The sequence below is a fragment of the Castor canadensis genome, chromosome 11 (genome assembly GCF_047511655.1).
Source record: "Castor canadensis chromosome 11, mCasCan1.hap1v2, whole genome shotgun sequence".
NCBI classification, from domain to species: domain Eukaryota; kingdom Metazoa; phylum Chordata; class Mammalia; order Rodentia; family Castoridae; genus Castor; species Castor canadensis.
The window spans coordinates 71,641,206-71,664,620 of NC_133396.1; the positions used below are offsets into that span (position 1 = coordinate 71,641,206).

Here is a 23,415-nt window from a genome sequence, read left to right on the forward strand (position 1 = left end):
ACACTAGATAGTTAAGTGTTTGGTGGACAGTTTTACAAAATATTAACCTTTACCTAACCTCAGAATCTTATAAAGCATTGACAATACTTCTTCACTGCCTCTTAATTAAAGAACATATTTTTATCCTGGATTTAATTAAATTATATGCAAAGTTTAAGAAAATATATAGGAAGCTACAGTGTGTATTTTTAGTATAAAAGCTTCAATTTACATTTTAAAAATACTTTCACATGGTATATTTTATTTCAAAAGATATAACCATTTCTTTACATAAATGGATTGTACCATTAACAAATGTACAGGTTTATCATCAAAATGAGCAAAATCACTTTTCCTTATAACCAAATGGCAACATCTGATTTTACATCTTGAAATTCATTGTAGGTAAATGAACGTGATCGTCTCCTAAGATTTCTTGGTCTCTGAGATCTTCCTTCTACCAAGTGTATATAGATGTCAGATTTCAGAAAGCGTGGATAACTGTCTTGTTCCATGAGCTGATACACTCTGCTTTGTGCAGCATCAAAAGTGTGGAGGGTGGGTTGAGTGATGCTCTTAGTGATGACTTCTTTGGTGTGAAAGTCAAGGTTAACCTGTAAAACCAGAAAAAAAAAACGTGCAATGACAGTCAAACTACTTAAGCAAACATTTTTCATAAGCAGTTTAGGACTCACAGCATGCTGGGGTGGGTGTTGAGTGCTTGGATGCTCAGAGGTTTTTCCTCCTGGGATCTATGATCCAGCAATTTATTATGATTCACTATTTCACCTGACTTTTTCATCTCTATGCCCCTGGTCCTTCTAACTCTTAATTTAGAACAATGAAATACTGCAGTGTTAAGTGTAATGCATAGCAGTAGCTTAACTCAATTTTCAGAGTGGGAAACACCTAGAGGTTAAAGTACTTGAGTGATAGAAAATAGAGCTTAGGGAATTGGAGGGATTTCAGGATGAAATCTGTTACCCCAGTGCTCATTTGATTATGGTATGATGCTTTCCCACATCAAATCTGTGCTAGAGTAAAATGTCCCCTAAATATGTTAAGTCCTTTCATGCCTTTTATTATAGCACTCTTAACATATCTAGTTCTGATGGGGATAGGTTTTCTTTTCTCCTAGTGGGTAACATGGTACAACCATCTGTCTTTAGAAAGAAAATTTAACAATTTAATTAATTTAAATTAAAAATTAAAATTAATTTTAATTTTAATTTAACAAGTCCAATTTAACAGTGGTCTTGGAGAAGACAGAATAATACATTAAAACACAAAATAGATGGAAACACACTAAATTAACTTGAATAACCATCATTCCTTGTGGAGCAATATCCACATTGTCAATTGTATTTCATGAGTAGTGTTATGGTTTCGATCTTAAATATCTCTCAAGACCCATATGCTAAAGGATTGCTTGTCAACCAATGGTGCTATTTGGAGATGTTGGAAACTTTAGGAGGCTGAGCTTAGTGGAAGGTAGTTAAGTATGTTCTTCAATAGAACCAAAGGAACTCTGTTTAATGAGTATTTGGTGACAGTTAAATATTTGCTAGTTTTACAGCCATTTTGGCAGTTGTGTCAAAGGATTACCTTATATTTAGTTGCAGTCCCAAAGCACACATACCTTTTTCAGTTGAACCATTGCCAAATTAGGTTTACATGATCTATTGTGAAATTTTCTTTTAGCTTGTCTTACAGCAGAGAAATAACTGCTTGGGGCAAACAAAACTGTATAGATGGATGGTACATGTTAAAAACTTCTTGTTTTCTCTTACTTTCTCCACTTATAGACATCTTTACTTTCTATGAGAGTAAAGATATGTTAAGGTGATCAATATGGTTACATGAAAGAACCAAAGTGTCACAACTAATTATATTCACTCTTGGTCTGGATGAAAATAACTCTGAGAAATAACTTCCATGACAATAGCCTACAATATATTCTGCTTATATGCAGAAATCTATATAAATAACTGATTTTGCTTCAGCAAAATCTTGAACGCACTGATAGTTTGATGAAGGCAGATTCTCTCAAAACTTTTTTTAAGGAATTACAATTTTTTTTCAGTCATGGTTACTGTACCTCTTGTGGAGCATCATTCTGTATAAATTTCTCATAAATTGCTTTTGCTTTAAAGTTAATTTGTTGTGATTCCTTGCTTTTCTTGAAATCTTCACATGTTATCCAAAATTCTATGTTTTCCTCACTGAATTCAGTTTTAAGAAACCTGATAAAAGCATCCAGTCCATCTATCAAAAAATACAGTATAATTAAAAATATCAACACTGGGAAATGTAATAACAGATATTAAAGCATAATTATAAACAGAAAAGCAGCACACATTTTGAACACTATACATGAGGACCTGATATAAATTGACTCCAGTTTTCACAACCATGAGAAGTAAGTTTCATTCTTGCCTATATAAGGCTAGATAATAGTTATATCAGAATCCTTAGACTTTACTTAGACTTCCACTGTGAACCTTAGTTTGTGTCTCTTTTATCCATACTCCTCCCTGAGTGTTGGGGCAGATATTCCACAGACCCCCGAAGCCTTTTCACAGGGAATTCATCTTACACTTTTGGACCGTGCTTCCAATTCTGAAAATCCTAGAATTCCTTACAAGGCTCTGTGTTTCCAGGGTTTGCATATTCCTCTTCTCCCCAGTCCATCTGCCAAAACACCTTGACTTGTTAATATGCACACCCTTAGTCCTGAGTGAGGACAGGCATAAATTTATAGGTTGGAGTGTCTGTTCAAATATGCAAGGAGGCTTCTCACAGTGTGAAACTAAACCATGGATGGAAAGAAGGAGCAGATCATGCATAATCTTGTACAACTGTGAAGCAACCAGGATTTTCAACTCAGATGTAATCCCTCATGTCTAAGTGGTCTATAAAGTACATTTGTAAAAGAAAAGAAAAGAATACATATTTTACTTCTTAAGTGTTTAAGCATATACTATGAGGCTTTTTACTTTCTTTTGTCCTGAGCCCCACACATGTTAGGTGTAGGTTCCAAATCTTGTAGAAGACTACCTAGGTTCAAATTCACATTTATCTAATTCATATGTGGTCTCAGTGTATGACTTTGTATTTTTGCCACTCAGTTTCTCAATGTTTAAGACAATTGTCTCAACTACCTAATAGGGTTATTTGGATAACTTAAATGTGTACATATTTGAATATATAAGTATTGAGTATAGTGACTGGAACATTGTAACTACCTCATGAGGACTTTGTGGAGATGGTGGCGATGATGGTGGCTATGTTCCTACTGCTGATATCAGTGATGGTGGTTTCCTTTGTGACTATCAGGTATCTAAGCCTCAACCAAACAACTACATAGCTAGAGAAGTGGCATACTGTGGATTCAAACATAAGATAATCTGACTGCAAATTAAGATTCTTTCACATATTTTTGGCATTATTTTTATTGCCTCAGAGTTATTTTAAAAATTAAACTTCTTTATTTTAATAAAATGACATATCCACATGTACCTGTGAGAAACAAAAGAGATCACATGTAACCTTTACTCAGCTCCCGCCAATGTAACAGTTTCTAAAACTGTAGTAAAAGATTACAACTAGTAAAATGACATTGATCTATATAATGAAGCTACAGAAAATTATAAAGATACCTTGTATTGTCACTTTGTAGACATTCTCACATCTGTCCCACACACAACTCCTTCCCAATGCCAGGAAACCCATAATCTATCTTCTGTTGCCATAATTTTATCAATTCAAGAATGTTATATAAGTGAAATCATGCAATATATGTTGTTCAGAATGCCTGTTTCCTGCAGCATGATTCTAGAGAGAGTAATTCAGTTGCTGTACATATCCATAGTTTGTTTCTTTTCATGGGGCTAAGTTACATGCAGTCTAAAATAGTGAGACAATACTGTTTCTTTAACCTTTCACACATTGAAGGACATATGCATTATTTTTAGTTTGTGGTTGTTTTTTCTGTTGTTATTATAAATAAAGCTGCTACAAACATTTGTGTATGTGTTCTGTTTGTAAGTTTTACTTGCTGTGGGAAAGATGCAAGAAGTGAAACTGCTTGCTGTGCAGTAGTGCCACTGTAGAATCATTGATAGAAGAGGAACATGTGTCTTCTGGACTTTCAGATCAGCTTTCTCATAGGAAATGACATTTGAGTTGAACTTCCTGATTCCTAGCACTCTTTCTTTAGGTTTTGCCTCACTCTGTATCATCACAGACAAGTTATAGAGGACACTCTTAGATGCTCCTCTATACTTCTCACTTGTAAGCATCTATAACACCAATCCCTCCTTTGTGAAATACTCTTTTTTTGTAGGATTCTAGGGCACCATCTTTCCAGATTCGTGCTGTCGGATCACTACTGTGTACAGTTGTCCTCACTGGTTTTACTCTCTCTGTTCCCTATTAAACCCAGTGCTTTGGAGGACTTAGTCCTTTGCATTTTGCTCTTCTACCCTCCTCTTCTATCTTCCCTCTCTCTTCCCCACCCTCCTATCTTCTTCTCTGCCAAAAGTTTTCTGACGTTCCTTTCCCTAACAGTACAATACTTTATATACATTGTTGGCACCTGCAGTCAAAATGAGCATTACAAACAACTATGAGAAACAAAGTAGCTCAGGTTTAATGTTGATATTATTAAAAGATTTAAAATCATCAGAAGAATAAAGAAAAGAAAAATCTTTTGACATTAAATATTGCTCCAGCTACTGAAATATCTTTTCTAATTAAATATAAAGTCTTTACGTTTTCTACACTTGGCCTCTTAATCTCTTCCTCATTTAATTCTCAACCTATGAAAACATGGTTTCTAATTAACACTTTACTTGAATTATTTTTGCCAAACCAACTTAAAATTATATTCAGTGAACATGTATTTTTAGTCCATATGTTACTTCTCTCTACAACAGCCATGATGGTAGAGATTAGTCCATAATTCTCTTGTATGGTACCTACCTTTCTGAGTTTCGCCTCACACCTCTGTTGTTTCTTTGTGTCCTTTTCAGATTTTCCTTGTCCTTCCATTAAATTCCTTTCTTATGAAATTGCTTCAACACTCCTATATAATCAATATACTAAGAATACTCAGAATTTACTTCTGGTTTCTTTTGTGAGCTCTGAGTTTATGTGGAACAACACATTGTATCACCTCCACTGAATTTACCACTAAAATACTCATTTATTTTGAACTCATGGCTGGAATCACATGTTCTGCATGTTTTCCATTCAGTAACACCAATCATTCAGGGACTTAAACCAGAAAGAACCCTGACACTTCTCCTCAGGACTTCCTAATTTTCCTCTCATCTTATCATCTAATTTTGTCCAATGTATCTCTCAGTGTCTTACCTGTCTTTTTACTGTATTAGATATGCAGCTACTTTATTCAGACCATAATCATGTCTCATGTAGACTCTTCTGAGTACCTCCTTATCAGTAACTCTGACTCCAGATTTCTCTTGTCTCCTTCTATCCTCTCCCTTCAACATCCAGAGTCAGTAATGTCTTTCCATACTAATGTTTTCATGATTGTTCACACTAAAATGTTTCCAGTAGTCCTTCTGCTCCTCCACTTGTCATAATTGAAGCTCTAGCCAGTGAGAAAGCACATGGTTCCACACATGTACCAAACAATCTTGCACTTCCACCAATCTGATTTCTTCAATTAGTCTGTACTGTGTTTAAATTAGTGGTCATCTTGTTTGGCAAATCTTTACTAATCTTTCAAAAATAACTTAAGTGTCTAAGTATGGCTTCTTAGTATGGTGAACAGCATTGAAATATCACACTGAATGTGCATTTTATTTCTCTTGCCAAATTGCTAGATTCATGAGTTGAAAAACCCTGTCTGTTAGAAAGTGCCTTGGAAAACCTTGACAGTACCCTCTATCTTCATAAGAATTTTATATGTATTTATGAAAATGATTCTGTATTGTAGTAAATCTTTTTGTGCATGGAGTAATTTGTATCTCTTCATATTCATGCTGCACAATCTTTATATAGTACATCAAATTTGGAGGTGTGACCTTAAATTTAACTTTTTTTTCCAGCAAACAGGGAGGTCAATAAAATTTAAACTGTTTAATCAAAAAAAAAAAAAAAAGAAAGAAAAACACTGTCTGATCTGCCACCAAATCTCTCCTTCCCCCAGCATGCATAAATCACTAGCAATTATTAACTAAAAGAATATAATTACTAAATAAATAACTGAATTGTTATTGCTAGTACATTTTAAAAATTTCAATAGAAAAACAAACCTAAATTTAATTTCAAGATTTAAAAGACATGAAACAATTATAGGAAATATTTTATATTTTCAATAAAACACCTGACTTATAATCTTTATGAAAGAAATGGACAATCTAAGCCAGTCAGCCTTAAAAAGTCAAAAATAAAAAAAACCCATTATACTATTGTAAGAATGGACCAATATATGTAATTAAAACTATACCAGTCCATTTAAGAAATTAACCCTTGTCCTAATCATTTGCCACAAAATATTTAATTAATGTTCTAATTTCATGCTTGGCAAGCAAAACTTCTTTGCAATTTTTCTTCTTCTTTGGTTATATGAAAAGACAGAGAAATGGCTACAGGTTCTGTTACTAGCCTTATGAGTTTTGCCAACATGAACTTTCTACCATACAACCATGAACTAAGAGTGTGTCTTTGTTGGCATGCTAACAAGATGGTGCTATCAGTTTTGAAAGCCTATCAGCTTTGATCTTGGGCTGGTATGATTTTAGGGAAACTGACACTGTCTAGCCACACTGTTCACTTGTGTGTTTCCCCCCCACAAACATATTCATAATTACACAGTGTTTCCCTAACTTTGATCAATCATCTTATTCATTCAGGTTGTATATATCCTGAGCTGCCCTGCGAACAACCCATTAATTGATTGAAACAATATTTATTGCACACTATGTTTGAGACCCTGGTCTAAGTACCAGAAATCTGTAGCTTAAAAAGGTAGACAAACTTCTTGATTTGTTGTTTACAAAATTTTACCTTTAATAGAAGGAAATATGACTATTAAAATGCACAGAAGAAGAGGATTATGACACATAATATTAAAAAGGTTTACTGCCCAAAATAAATAGCTTTAAAACTGGAAAAAATAAATTTTAAGATGTTAGATGCAATCAACATCCATTATATCCATGATGGGACTACATTTAAATGGATTAAACACATCAACGAAAAGTCAGAGATGATCCGACTGAACTACAAAGTGAAACCAAACTGCATATTGGCTACAAGCATCATTAAATACAAATCAGGAAGATCAAGAAAAAGGATAAAAGTGATACATAATCCAGAGGTTAAGCATAGAAAATCTGAGCAAAATATCTTATGTGATCTGATAAAATAACTTCGAAATAGAAGATCTTCATTCCATAAGTATAAAATAATTAATCAGTAGTAAAGGACAATCCTAAATATGTAAGAACTTAATTCAAAGCTTCAAAATATATGAAGTGAACTGACAGAACTGAAAAAAGTACATTTACAATTATATCCGTGGATTATAATTCTGCTCACACATTAATTAGTAGAACACATAGGCAAACTATCAATAACAACATATAAAATTTAACATTATTAACTAAATAAACCTGAAAATTATGAAACTATCCAATAATCTTTTCATGTGCACAAAGAATATTATCCGAGACACACTACTTTCTAGATTGTAAATTTAGTCTAAATAAATTTCAAAAGCTTTCAGGAGATAGAGATCAGAGGTCTACCCTTGGAAGCCAGCTGGAGTAAGAAGCTGCTGAGATTCCATCTCAATTAACAAGCTTGGCATGATAGTGCAAGCCTGTCATCCCAGCTATGTGATAGGCAGTAAATAGTATCACTGAGAGACCAGTCTGAGGTTGGCAATGGGGCAAAAAAGCAGGAGTCCCTACCTGAAAAATAATGAAAGGAAAAGGACTGGGGGCATAGCTCAAGTACTGGAGTGCCTGCATCAGTGTCTTTTTCCTACTCTACTTTGAATAAGAAATTGACACTAGTAACAATAGCAAATATTTTTAAAAACAACATATTTTTACATAATCCATAGGTCAAGTAAGAATATTTGCAATTGAATTATAGTGGAAGTATAACACATATAAATTTGTGGGATGCTACTTAATCAGTGATTAAAGGGAGTTTATTGCATGAAATGGTGGGCTGACAAAAGAAAAGGAATGAAATCAAAATCTAAGCTTTCAAAATTAGAGATAAGGGCAGAACAGGTTCTGCCTGGAAGCAAGGGGAGATGGGGGGAGAGGGTGGGGGCAGGATCCATGGGGGAGAAATGACCCAAACAATGCATGCGCATGTGAATAAATGAATAAAAAGAAGAAAATGTAGTGGACGTAGCAAGGAAAATGGCAAATGACTGAGGACAATGTTTTGAAAATAATTATATGCATGAAATGAAAAAAAAATCTAAGTTTTCACTTTAAGAAGGTTGACAGAAAAAAGATGCAAGTGATCTAAATTATTTATTTCCTCACTGTCCTAATAAGAAGGCCACTTGTCACATGTGACTATTGAACATGTGAAATGTAAGTAGTCTAAAATTAAGATTTGATGTAAGCATAAGACACATTGAATTTCAAAGACATGGTAGAAAAACATAAAATATTTCATAATTTTATATATTGATGACATGCATAAAGATAATATTTTAGATTTAATGCTTTAGGTAAAAAGAAAGAAAGTTGAAAGACAAGAGAAAATGTAATCTACTTTCAAAGAGAAAAAGAAAAACAAACACAAGACCCAAAGTCTGTATCATGAAAACTGTTAAAAATTAACACAGATGAAGCTGGTTCTCTGAAAACATTAACAAGAACCCTAGCAAGATTTTTTTGTATTACCACAGACCTTACAGACATTACAGTAATAGTCAGTAAATAGTACAAATGATGTTATGCCAATAAATACAGATATAGGAAAAGAGAAAATTATTTAAAATATTATAATAGCTACCACACTGACACTGATGAAGTGGAAAGTCTGATATCTCCAATTCAATTAATATATTTTCATAATAAAGTATCTTCCTACTCAAAATATCTTTGGGTATACATTCAGTAAAATTCCATGAAACTGTTAAGAAAAAATAGTCCAATCTCACACACTTTCTTCCCCCAAATAGAAAATGGATCAACATTGGAAAAGCTCATTTTATGAAGCTTTCTCTAATGAGTAAAACTGAAAAGTAGATTATACTGTTTCCCAAAAAATAAAAAAGAAAAACTAAGAAAGAATGAAAATCATACATACAGCAATATGTGTCATGATCATAGGTGCAAAATTTCTGTAAAATATTAAAAAATTAAATCCAACAATTTGTAAAAGAGGAGGCAAACATTCTGGCTTTATGGATTAAATTTGTGAAATCAAGAAGTTACAGCTTCCTATGTCTATATAGCTGATTTTCACTTGTACTTTCCTTTCTTATATTTATTATTCTTCATGATAAAAACTTATTTCTAATATAAAATGTCTCCCATACAATGAATACAATGAAACAAGAAGAGTGCATCTCTTTGGTAGCATGATGGTAGCAACTAAGACATTTCCTATTTTTAACACGTTTAAAGGTTTTGAGAGCTAAGTGTTATATATATGCATTACCTGATTTAATTTCATCAACAGATATCTGGAATACATCCTATATTCATTTATATAGCTGAGGAAATTGAATTTCACATAAATTCAATTGTCTCAGCTCTCACTTTCCATATATATGTGTATGTGTATCTATCTGTTTACCTATCTATCATCTATCTATCAATCTCTTATACAGGTAGAAAATAGGTAGAAAATATTTCTTGTGGTAGACAAAATAATAGCCTTAAATCCCCTAACCTGTAAATATATTTATCTTACATAGCCAAATGAACTTTGCAGATGTGACTATGGTTAAGGATTTTTAGATGGGGGTTTTAGATGTGGGTGTCTTCCAGGTAGATCAAATCTAATTATGAGTTCTTAAACACAGAAAAGGGAGGCACAAGAGTGGGTCAGAAGGATGCCTTATGAGAAGGACTCCACTTCCTTTTGTTGCCTTTGAACATGGAAGGAGATGGTACTAAACCAAAGAATTTGGTGAGTTCTAGAAGGTAGGATTGTTCTTAAATTTACAAACAACAAGAAAATACAGACCTTGGTCTAAATATGTGAAGAACTTAACTCTGCCAATGACCCATATGTGTGGATAGGTGATCTTGGTATTCAGCTTTCTGGAATGGGTGACAGCTGCTGACAACTTGTTTTATTCTGATTGCACCTATATAGGACTTGACTTCTGAGCTATAGAACTATAAGATACTACATTTGTGCTTAAATCACTGACTTTGTTCAGTTATTATAGCAGCAACAGTATACAAATACAGCTTTAAAATATGCATTATATACCAACATTTATTTCTACTACTCATAGAATTTGTCCTCTTCCTTATGAACTATCATTTTTATGTTGTAAGCAATCTTTTAAATTGTATTAGAGTTCCAGGAACTTAACATAGTGGGGAAAAAGATGATAAACTACAGAAATCCTTGAGCATTTGAGTATTGGAAAATTCTGACCAATACTGTGACAAAATAGTGACAAGTCTTTTCCACCCTGCTTCTTTCATAGGCACTTTCTCAGGAGTAAGGGGAAGTTCTGCTGTTTCTTTTCCTCAGTAAATTGACTATAATTGCCAGAAGTTAGTAGTTTGAAGTTAATAAAGAAACTGGAGAGAAAAGGAAAAGTCAAGCTCAACAAGAATTTGAGAAGACATGTTAAGAAACTTGCCTATGGCCATAACATACATGTAAAATAATTTCTTCTCTCACATAACCAAGCATCTTATGGATGCCTTAGTGCTAAATGGTCCTGAATGAGTCAGTAAATGTTGGCCCCTGGGAAGTAGCTAGTGTAATCAATGTGAGTTGTATTTAATTGGTCTTCTTCTTTTTATCTTTAACTCAGTAAGTGTATTATTTTCCAGATTTATTTCTCATGCTGAGCAATGGAATTGAAAAGGGAAATACAAATGGACAATTGTTCCTTGAAGCATTTTTATACATAGCACACTTTCTCTAAATACCTAAAAATATATAGGTTTTCAGAGTAAAGTTAATGGTCTGTCTCTAGTTTAATATTTTCTAGAAAATATAGAGGAGCCAAAATGAATAGTAGGGAGTCTGACATGCTGATGTACCACTGTTTATTATCACCAACATAGCCATAGAGATGGTCATTCTTTAGTGTGTTCTTTGTTTGATTTTCCTCCCCATAATTCCTTTCACCACCTGTCTCAGTGCCTGGACTTGAAAAAGAGCAGGTTGTGCGATTGCTATTGTCTGAGAAAGAGTACATTCCTTTAATTTTTGAAAACCAAAGGTGTTATTTTCTCAAGAGTTCAAGAGAAACTGGATCCTTAGGCTGCATGGCTTCAGAAAGAGACTGAGTAAGCATCACTTGGTTCCTGCTTTGGCAGGAGGTGAAGATTTCTTCTTTTATATTCATGTAACTGGAATGAATGGTTTTATTCCATAAGCTCTGACTTTAGTTTTTGCCTTTATTTTTTCCCCATCTTCTTCTGTAATGACCCTGAGAGGAAATAAGGAGACTAAGGCCAAAATGCTTTTCAACTTCTAAATTAAAGTTGAGCTAGAATTTGAAATGTGGAGCATGTGTAGATCTTCTGAAATAAACCACAACAAAAGTCACAAACCAACTGGCCTGAACTGAGTTTTAAGCAGCTGGCCCCAGTCTCTGCCCAGAGAATTAAAAAAGTCTCGAGGACTACTTCCCTCTGGGTGAATAGCTAATGTGGTGGAAAATATCAGCCATACTTCCTTCCTCTTTCAAATTTATAAAATGGTTGGCATTTATTGCCATTTTAATATTCATTTTATTAGATTAGATCTAAAATATACATATTTACTTTGTCTCTACAAACTAATTTAGAATGGATAGTTCCTTCGTATTTTGTCATAGAATTGTAAAATTTCTTATTTCTTGTTGCAAGAGTTGGTGTTGTGGTATGCTTTAACTGGTAGTTGCCATAAACTAGATTTCTGCAGAGAATTTCTTGGATGGATATCAAAAATCAGTTAGAGGAAAGACCACAAAAATTGTGAAAAGTTTCAAGTAACCCTAATTAGAAAAAATACAAACTATTCATATGGAAACGCGCCTCTGCTGATATTAAAAATCGTGTCTCCAGGGGTTATTTCTCTTTGTTTATAACATAGGTCCTGACTTTCCCCATTCCATAACAGAAAGCATTTTAGCTCGTTCTTTCTTGTTCCTCTGTTACTTCCTAAATGGAAATTGGAACAAAATTGTCAAAATAAAATGTGTGCATATTATAATGAAAGAATAATTCCAGGTCAAATCTAGTTTGGAAAGAGAAAACAAGTCTGCTTATTTGGATTATGAACAAAGTCGCACTGGTATCAGTGAAGGGATACACTTTTTAAGTTTTAATTTATTGTATTCATATGTCACATATTAACATAGGTTTAACAGTTTTTAAATACCAAATTTTTGCTAAAGTAAGTCGATAAGTAATAATAACTTCGGAAGAATACAGCAACTATTTTTTTATTAATAGATATCAATTGTACAACGACTTTTTGATTAAGACTCCAATAGCTCAGGAAATAAGAGCAAGAATTGACAAATTGGATTGCATCAAATTAAAAGCCTTCTGTGAAGCCGAGAAAACAATTTTCCATAGTGAAAAGATAACCTACAGAATGGGAGAAAGTCCTTCTTAGCTACAGATATCCAAGATATATAAACAGTTCAAAAATTAAACACCAAAGGAACAAATAACCTAATTAATAAGTGGACAAATGAATTGAGCAGTTGTCAAAAGAAGTACAAATTGCCAACAAACACACAAAAATATTCAACATCCTTAGTCATAAAGGAAATTTTAATTGAAATGGCATGGAGTTTTCATCTCACCCCAGTTAGAATGGCTATCATCAAGAAAACAAGCAACAACAAATGCTGGCAAGAATGCAGGAACAACAGAACCTTTATTCATTGTTGAAGGGAATGCAAATTAGTGCAAACACTATAGAAGTTAGTAAGGAGGTTCCTCAAAAACTAACAGTAGCACTACCATGTGGCCCTGCTATTCTACTCTTAGACTTATACTGAAAAGAATCAAAGCCAGTGTCAACAAAGGTATCTGCAGACCCATGACTTTTGCAGGACAATTCTCAATAGCCAAGTTATAAAATCAGTCTACATGTCCATAATGGATGAAAAGGTAAAGAAATTATAGTATACATACACAATGGAATATTATTCAACCATAAGAAGAAGAAAATTATGTCATTTGCAGGAAAATTGATGGAATTGGAGACCATCAGGTTAAACAACATAGCCAGACTCGAAAAGACAAGTATTGCATGTTTCCTCTCTCATATGTGGAATCTAGATCTACCAACAAATAAGTAGGCATGAATGTAAAAGGAGGACTACTCAGGATGTATTAACAGAGGGTGATGGGGGGAGGTAAATATCTAAGTACATTTTATACATGTGCAGAAATATAATGAAACCCATTATTTTTCAAAATGAAAAAGTAGATCTTAATTATAAAATGTTTTGTAAGGGTAATGAATCACCCATTTGTCAGACAACTAAAATTGTTATTCATTAAAAAAGAAAAAAACTTCTTCCCAGGCTATTATCCCAGCTACATGGGAGGTGGAGATTAGGAAGACGGTGGTTTGAAGCCTCCCAGGAAAAAAGGTCAGCAATATCTTATTTTAATCAGTAAGCAAGGCAGGGTGGTCACCATGCCTGTCACTCCAGCTACACAGAAGGCATAAGTAGGAGGTCAGTCAGGGCAAAAACCAAGAGATTCTACCTGAAAAATAAGTAAAGCCAAAAGAACTGGGTCATAGTCAACGTGGTAGAGTGCCTTCCAAGCAAGTATGAGGGCCCCTAGTACAAGCCCCTAAAAATACCCCTTACTTTTAGTTATTTTTGAATCAGCTAATGTAAACTAGAACACAGTAGTAGAGGTGAATGAAATAATTGTCATAGTGAAGTTTTGAGTGTTGGCTAAGAACTAGGCACCCTGCTGGGTGTCCTCCCTTGGCAAAATTTTCCTTTTCACATCAGCCCCATGAAGTAACATTTACTTTCCTCGTGCTTACAGATAAAGAAGTTATGTACCCCTACTCAGGACTATAAAAAAAAGAAGTTGATGTTCAGAGACTTATATTGCTATAAATCTGCTAAAAGGTAACACAAGGAATTGAATTAATTTTTATCTTGTTGCCCACCACAAAGACATCAGTGTCTCCCCTGTTGAGGAATATGGAAATGAGTGGGCATGAAAGTACATATGCACCAAATGCTGAGGATGGGTGTGTGAGAGTGGGGCTTACTTTGCTTTGAGCAGCAGGCAAAGTCCACTTTCAAAAGAGCATAAACCTTGTTCCACATATTCACTAGTTCACAAAGCAGGCATGTTAACTGCCAGCAGCTGCTTGCTGGAATATTATGCGAAATACTTTTGTTACATGGTTAATCCTGAGGTTGATATCAACTTTTAAAATGAAGTCAGAGTACTGTTAAACAAAAGCTCTATGCAATAAGAGCTCCTGATGTCTTAACCAAAGTGAATGGATTTCATTGTCATAATATAAATAATGGTGAATAACAAATACTAAATCAAGAAATGAGTGAGGGATTGGACTTTGAGCACATGATAAAAGCGAGAGCACACAAGGGAGGGGTGAGGATAGGTAAGACACCTAAAAAACTAGCTAGCATTTGTTGCCCTTAACGCAGAGAAACTAAAGCAGATACCTTAAAAGCAACTGAGGCCAATAGGAAAAGGGGACCAGGAACTAGAGAAAAGGTTAGATCAAAAAGAATTAACCTAGAAGGTAACACACATGCACAGGAAATCAATGTGAGTCAATGCCCTGTATAGCTATCCTTATCTCAACCAGCAAAAACCCTTGTCCCTTCCTATTATTGCTTATACTCTCTCTACAACAAAATTAGAAATAAGGGCAAAATAGTTTCTGCTGGGTATTGAGGGGGTGGGGGGGAGAAGAAGGGGGCGGAGTGGGTGGTAAGGGAGGGAGTGGGGGCAGGGGGGAGAAATGACCCAAGTCTTGTATGCACATGTGAATAATAAAAGAGGAAAAAAAAAAGAATTGACTGAAAAAGGAGCTAATTTACTTAAAAATTTAAGCAAATTACTCGTACGAAGTAATATGCAATATTGTGCACGATTATCCCAGCATGTTCCTTACTTCCCCTTTGTCTTTCTTTGGACAGTTGCCTTGAGTTCAGGTAACAAGGGCACCGTTTCTCATGTGGAGGCAGTGGCTTACTAACCTGTCCTTCACAAGGTGGCACTGGCAAATGCAGCCGCCAGTTGTGCTTAGTTGAACATGGGATTAGAATTCACAGTGGAAGACGCTGGCCCACTGTATCATACAAACAATAAGTGCTTGTAATTGCATGTTTCTAAGTTGAAACCCTGGCATCTGTTGGAGTATTTTTCTAATGCCAAGAAACCAAATGAAACAAAAAGTCAAGACACTCTGAAGCTGGAAAACAGAGAACTGTGTGAGATCCTAAGTATGAGATTGAGCTGTTTCTCCTTTTAGACTTGGCTTCATAGCTCGAACCTGCCATAAAAATGTGTTGGCTCTTTTGCAAGGATGATTTATACATATGATCTGTGCAATTTAGACTGGATTGTAATTATTTTATTCTTCAGATAAATTACACAATTGTTTGCTATGGGTTCAGTTTAAGTCAGAAATGGAACTTTGTGGAATTGTGAAATCCCTTACCCAACATAAAACTTGTTACTAAAATTTGGGAGACTAACTTACAAAACAACAATGCCAACCTTCCTCAGCTGTGTGACACACATTTCTTTTCAGCCTTCACTCAAAGTAAGTCAGAAGAAATGTCCACAATCCAGTCAGTTCACAGGTTTAAATCAAGGGAGTGCAATGACTTACAAGTTCTAGCCCTATACTATGAACTGTGCTCAGGAATATACTTAGTAGAGCCACAATTCAAAGCCAGAAAATGTCCATATAAATATTCATTAATGCAAAGGTTAAAAACAATGTGACTATTTGCAATAAGTAGAAAAAGCATGCACAGGGAAAATAAACAGTTCTGCAGCAGTATAAGGATTTTCTAATTGACAGAAATTCCTCTCATAGGAAATAACATTCTCTTTCAAATCCTCTGTTATGAATTCTGTGAGATTGAATGTCTCTGTCTGTACATTAGTCACCCTCTCACATTCTAGGAAGTCACCTACAAAACCCTGTAAAACTTCAGACGAGGCCTCCCATCTGGTAAACAAGTCCAAACTGCGACCTGTGACCTGTTCTCAAGTCTTGGTCTTGTCCTTCTATTTCTATTTTTCATCGACAGCAGGAATCAGTATCTTCCTATTGATACAGAAATGAAATCCAGGGATCTCTGATTCATCCCTTTTCTTTCTTGCCTATTCCTTCATCTTCTTCCTGGACAACAAATCATTAAGTTTATCCATTTTCCTTCCAGGATGGTCCTTACCTCAAGGGTAACGTTTCCATTTGTAGGAGTTCATAGGGTTTTTCCTTTTCCATCCATGGCAGCTTTCTAATGCAGTCTCCTGAAGTTTGCTGCCAACTTGATTTCCAAGCATCTTTATTAATCACTCTCTGACTCAGTGGAAGTGAGCTGCTTGCTTACTAGATGACAATGACATCTCTTCTTTCTCTGGCCTTTTCCATGCCTTTTTCTCTGCTCAAGAATGACCTTTCTCTTTGCTTATTAAATTCTTGCATACATCTATTTAATCTCATGTAATCATTTTCTAAAGCTTACAGGACATGTTGCAAATTCTATAGCATTTAAAAAAGTATTTAGCCAGTTATTTTCAAAGTTATTTATTATTCAGCAGGACCATTTTGCTTTCAGAGTTGCTTTCCACAGAACCATAAGCCTATATGTACACAAAACTACACAAATGTGTGTATAATGTACATATATATTTCACTTGCATTATTTCATATGTACACAGTGATAACATTTACTTTTATAAAGTCAGTCAATGGTAAGACCAAGGAAGACTGAATTTAAAATTAAGGATTATGGATGGCAGATAAGAGTCTGATATTAGATTTTGATATATTAATATCTTATGTTAGAGTAATTATCATTTATAAATCACTAAATTATACATATCATTTTAAGCTATATTTTTTTACTCATTTCATACCTGCATATTAATTTGCCATTAAATAAGGATTATAGAAAAATGTTTTCTAATACTTGTATAGAAACAAATGGAGAGCACAAGTAATTGATGGATTTCATTTTGTTAAAATTTAGTGTATAATATTTTTCAGTTCATTTTTAAAATAAATATTTTAGAATAGACTTAGATTTACAGAAATTGTGAAAATAGTAGAGGTTTCCTAGATATCATCCTTTCTTTTCTTTTTGGTGGAACTGGTGTTTGAAATCAGGGTTTTACACTTGCAAACACATGCTCTACAGCTTGAACCACACCTCTAGTCCATTCTCCATTGATATGGTACATGTGTTGCAGTTAATGAACCAATTCTGATACATTAAAGTTCGTACCATATTCAGACTTCTGTGGGTTTTACTTCCCTGTGTGTTTTAGTTTAAAAGATTTAAACTATGTGAATTCGAATACAATAGAATCATCAAAGCATCTCAATGCACTCTGATGTCTGTGGAGTGCAATGAAAGTCTACGACTTCTCTGTTTGTCTCATGTGTCTCATCTGTCATCCTAAGCCACTCTTTCTTTTTCAAATTACTTTTCTCAACAAGAAATTACTTTGTTTTTAATTCCCTAAATGCACTACACTATTTAACATCTCATCCCTATATTGGTTCTCTGCTCCACTGGTCTTTTCTCTCTTTGCCTTGCTAGTGAATTTTGATGAATTCCCTAAAACCTACAGTAAAAGCTATCTATTCTATGTTCCACTCCCAAAGCTGCTGGGAATCAGTCTCCAGTGGCTTCAATACTGATTGTTTATGCCAAACTAAACATTCACATTTCCATTGTATTTTGCTTGACTTATCATTTAGTTTTCCATTTGAATAAATTTAATTCAAGCTTTATTTTTCTTTTATATAGACATGGCACACAGAATTTGAAAAACGTACACATTTAACCAAAGGAAAAGTATACAAAATTTGACACAGCAAGGTGTTTCTAGAAATATGTGTGTGCATGTTTGTGTGTTCAGGATCTTTCTGTTTTAAAAATATATGTGTGCATATATATTATATGTATACATTTATAAACATATATACATATGTTTGTTTTCTACTTCTACAAACAAGTCAGTAAAAGTGAATTGAATTTAATCAAGAGAATATATCAGCTAATTATTTTAACCTTTGTACTTTAATATATAATTAATATTGCAATGAAAAATAGTCAATTTAGTAAATAATACTAGTAGCATAGTTTTCTTTGTGAGGTCAATATAATCTATTAGCACTTGGATCATGAGATGATGTTAGGATACTAGAAACAGAAAATGATTTTTAGATCTGGCAATTCTTATTTCTCACTGTTGAAGTCACCATTGACATTTGTGTAGTTTCTAACTTGTATTGGTACCCTATTCATGGTGTGATTTAATCCTACCAAACCCATCTCTGCTGGAGCTGAAAGCTTTATCTGCACTATTATTGAGAAAGCTGAAAGTCCGAATGGCTAGACAGCTCCACAAAGATTATACAACCATTTATATGATAGAAGAAAATAACAGCTCAAATCCCAAAAAACCCAGGAATATACTTTTTTCCAGTAACAAATTTAGATTTGGTGTATGACCACTTAATATGTTACAGGGTACATGCTAGATTTGAGGATCCACAATTAAAAAATGTATCTTATTCCTTCCTATAGAATTGTGATTTTCCAAATTGTTTGATAAGAGAAGATTTACAAAAAAAGATGATTTTTTTAAACATGAATTGGGGAGGAAAGTTTTATATAAGTTGTTGAAAATCTGTTAAGAACAGATCTGGGCCTAACTTAAAATAATGGTAGGAAGATAGTGAGAATGGCCCTATTCACAATTGCAAAGATAATGAAATCAATCTAAGTGCCCATCAACAGATAAATGGGTGAAGAATATTTATATGAATAAACACACACACACACAGAGACACATGGACACACACAAACATACATGCAGAATGGAGTTTTACACAGCCATCAAATAGTATTATCATTTGTGGCAATATGGGTGGAATGGGAGGGCATTATGTTAAATAAGTCAGACATAAAGACAAGTACTATGTGATCTCACTCATATGTGGAAGCCCGTGAAAGCCTTATAAGTTTATCTCATAAAGGTAGAGAGTAGTATAGTGGTTACCAAAGACCAAAAAAAAAGGATCTGAGGAAGCTAGAGGCAGGTTAGTGGTGAAAAACAATAACAGTTATGTAGGAGGAATGCTTGTTAATGTTCTTTAGTACAGTTAGATGATTACAACAATTATTTGTTGTACATCTTAAAAATGCTAGAAGAATTTTGAATGTTCCCAACCAAAACCAATGGTAAATATTTGATATTATGCATATTCTAATTACCCTGATTTGATCACTATATATTGTGTACTTTTAGCAATATAACACACTGTACCACAGAAATACATAGAATTATGTGTCAATTAAAATAGTAAAATGACAGGATGTGACAAGTATGATGTATGTTTGATAAGAATTTAAATAATTGAGCAATTATAGTCTACTAGGAATAACGGAAAGTGAGTAATTGACGAAAACTTCTTGTTATTCTTCCCCAAAACAAGGAGTGATAGTAGTTTTAGGGTGAAACAAGGAGGAAGGAGGACTATGTTACATGTTGTCATCACAAATTTCCTTTCTTACCAATACTGTCCAGTCTCATTGACTGCATCTTTACCTAAATCTAAGCCTTGATTTCCCTACAAATATTTTCCTTCTCTGAGTCAGTGGCACAATCGAAAGGCAGATATCTAATTCATTGGAAGAGAGAAAGTTTTCAGCAGGCTGCAGAAATAGAGTTCTTTTGTCAGTAAAGTCAGGTAAACAGGAACAGATCACCAAGACTTTATATATGTTGGACAATTAAGAAAGGGAAACTATAGAAAATGAGGATAGATAAGAAAAGTTGGTGTTTCATTAAATAGAGCTTGGTAGTTCAGGTTTGATCACAAGGGTTCAGTTTCCAGCTCTCCTTGGAACAGGAACCAGTTCTTCCAGTGAAAACCTTAGGATGTGAAGGTGACTGGGTATGGTTAAAGTGGAAGGTAGAGTAGTCTGAGCCTCAGGTTGGAATGGTCTGGGGAAGGGATGGGAAGTGATGGTGTTTCAAAGATTAAGGTTAAGAAACAGGAAAATACTGGGGAGCAAACAAAAGCTATAGTCTGGAAGAAGTGTAGATATTTGGTAATGATAAAGTGTTGCTTTTTCAGCTGACCAGTTCAGTAAGGAAAAATAATCCCCATGGTTTTCCATTGCCTATTCAGTACAAATTGTTGGTTTTGGAAGAAATTATAGACTGATTCAAAACAAAATATTGTTTGCCTAACACTTTAGGTAAAACAGACTCAAGAGTATCAATCTGGACAACCTGACTTCTAACCCACACTGACCACCAACCCAAGTTTGTGGTGTTGAAGAGTTGAGCAGTCTTAATTTTACCCTCATCCCCCGTCTAATACACAAAGCACTACCCTAATACAGACCTGATTGCCAACATTTGTACAAAATTCTTCTTTAAGACAGATGTAAAATTGTAAGATTGTTTGAAAAACTATCTTCATTACGTTCCCTGAATGCAATCAAAAGAACTTCAATTTTTTGATCATTTAAGAATGAAAATAATGTGAATAATTTGTAATCAAAGATTTAATAAAACTGAAATTCTTCAAAATTTAGAAAAAGTAAGTAGAAAAAGAAGTTAACTACAGTACAAATAATATTTACTCAATAATAAGCAATTTTTAATAAAATGAGAATATTTAAAAATTGTTTGCCATTAGCTGAATATTCTATTATTTAGTTACTTCTGTTGACCTGGAATTCAGAATACTGTAAATTGCCTATCATATAAAATTTTATGACATCTTGTTTTGTATAATTACAGGCATACTTTGTTTAATTTTCCATTAAGAAATAAACTGTTTGGTGAAAATATCACTAACCTCTATGGGAAAGCAGTTTGTCAAATGATTCACCCCATTTCACTGCTTCTTCAGGGGAGACTCTGTTCGAGAAACAAAATGTTTTATAATGGAGTGTGCAGAAAGTCTGTTTATGAATCTGCTTGAACATATGCTATCATGTTGCTCTTTTCAGTTATATTTCACAGGGTTTCTTCTTGGATTTTTCTATAATGAAAGTGAAGCATTAGAAACTTCAAAAACATTATACAATTTTCTTTTGGATTTTGCCTATTTAGCAGTGTGTTAAAATAGGATTATACTTTTTCTCATGGGTATGTGAACTGCTTTATTTTTAAGGAAATTTATTATATATTAAGTTAGAAAGCATTGAAAAAAACCTCAAGAGAAATCAGGTCAAGTATCTTTTTAATTCAACGAATCGAAAAACCTAAGCAATAGTATTTTTCAGTCAAACTCTCTCTCTCTCTCTCTCTCTCTCTCTCTCTCTCTCTCTCTAATGCAATTTCCTTGAAGCTTCTAACCACAATGTGCTGCAATTATTTTTAACACATGCAGGAAATTTAGCTAATGAAGTTTCAAAGTAATAAAAAATAGGTGACATTTTAAAACAACACATATTTTAGAGCTGGTGATAATGTACACAGTGAAATATTGTCTTGGATTTTTAATTGTTCATATTCAAATTTGAAGAATTTGTGTTAAACTAGTCTATAAGAACATTTTACTTTCTTTGACTTAAACAAATGGTAAAAATTCCATAATATCTATTGTGTTAACTTGCTATCATTCATAAAGCATTTTTTCAAACTTCTAAGGAGATGATAGACTTTTTCCATAAGCCTATTGAGGTGTGAAAACAAATTAATGATATTTCATCAGCTTATTGTCAAATATTTAAAATTGACAGTATGTAACTTATTAAAGATGACTTTCAAATATTTATGTAATTATTTAACTCAAGTTATTAAATTGGTTTAGTTAGAAATATTCCTAGCTTCTTGAAATAAAATCTCTAAGTTTCTATACATTTCTGTGTAATTTCCAATACAATTCAAATCCTCAATTTCTTCTTTCCTGAGCATTTAATTACAGATAAAACTTATTCACCTCGTTGCTTTGTCCAAGGGCTCAGATCTAGTGGAGTGAGTCTCTTCATGTAAGTCAGATTTCTGCACGAGAAGACTTAGCCTATTTCTTTTCTCCTTAGCTCTGTCAAAAAAAAGTGGCAGTAACTTTAGTATAAAATTTCTTCTTCTGTCTACCAAACAAGTTTTAACTGCCAAATACTTATGTCTTACTCACTCACAAATATATCCTCGTCACTCGCAAATCCTATTTAGGTATTATGTTTGTGGAGAAATTAAGATAGCATATGTTAAATGTATTTCTTTTCCATTTCAATAACAGACAAGTATGTGAGATCATATTCCAATAAAAATATTCTTTCTATTTCTTCTCTATGGCTAAACTGGTGTAGTGTTTTAAAAATGAAAAGTACTTTAAGGGTTGTTTCCTCTTAATAAATAATTAAAAAAAACTTTCTCCCAATTACAACAGTGCAATCAATATATTTTCAACCAAATATGTCAAAAATAACTGTTAACAGATATTTACCTATCATGTTTTTATAAGACTGACTGAAAATTTTATATTTTTACCTGGTTTTCGCCTCTTTGCTTGTTTCTTCTTTTCCTGAACCATGTATTAACTTGAAAAAAGTTTTTTCTTTGGACTCACACATGTTTGGTTGAGGAAAGAAAGCCAATGATGCTTCCATTTCTTCTCTCTAAGACGAGAGATCACCGATTAACGCTGCCCGTGTTACACATGGTGGAACAAAAAGCTGTCTAAACTCTCTCAGAGAGGCTTGCAAAAGTAGAAAAGAGAAAGAAAAAACATCAAGAGCTCTGCTTCTGCTTCTGTAAAAGTGAAGAACTGAGGAACTGAAGTGCAGTTAGGTCCTGAGCTGTTTAGGGAAATGATACTGCGTATTTGCAAAATGACTCTTGGCCCTCGAGACAAAGACTGGCGTTACTTCAGTGAGACGTCTCTTTAGAGTTTGTGCAACCAGAATGATACTTTCATAGACACAAAGGGCATCATCATTTCCTACAGGAACTTTGTGAAAAGTTCTTTAATGTGCATTAAAATGTATTATTTCGAGCATTAGAAGATATTTCT

General features: G+C 33.8%; 1 protein-coding gene across 2 annotated transcripts; it reads right to left on the reverse strand.

The window, feature by feature from the left end:
• Positions 1 to 224: 224 nt before the first annotated feature.
• Rgs18 (regulator of G protein signaling 18) lies at positions 225 to 23,260 on the reverse strand. Of its 2 annotated transcripts, XM_020179600.2 has the most exons (5): positions 22,893 to 23,253; positions 22,342 to 22,443; positions 21,253 to 21,314; positions 2,078 to 2,244; positions 225 to 593 (listed from the first exon to the last, which is right to left on the reverse strand). In XM_020179600.2, the coding sequence occupies exons 1-5, from the start codon at positions 23,009 to 23,011 to the stop codon at positions 336 to 338; spliced, it is 708 nt and encodes a 235-aa protein (XP_020035189.1). In that variant the 5' UTR covers positions 23,012 to 23,253; the 3' UTR covers positions 225 to 335. The 2 variants fall into 2 exon arrangements, with proteins under 2 accessions (XP_020035189.1, XP_020035190.1); XM_020179601.2 differs by lacking the exon at positions 22,342 to 22,443 and having other exon boundaries at positions 22,893 to 23,260.
• Positions 23,261 to 23,415: the final 155 nt, after the last annotated feature.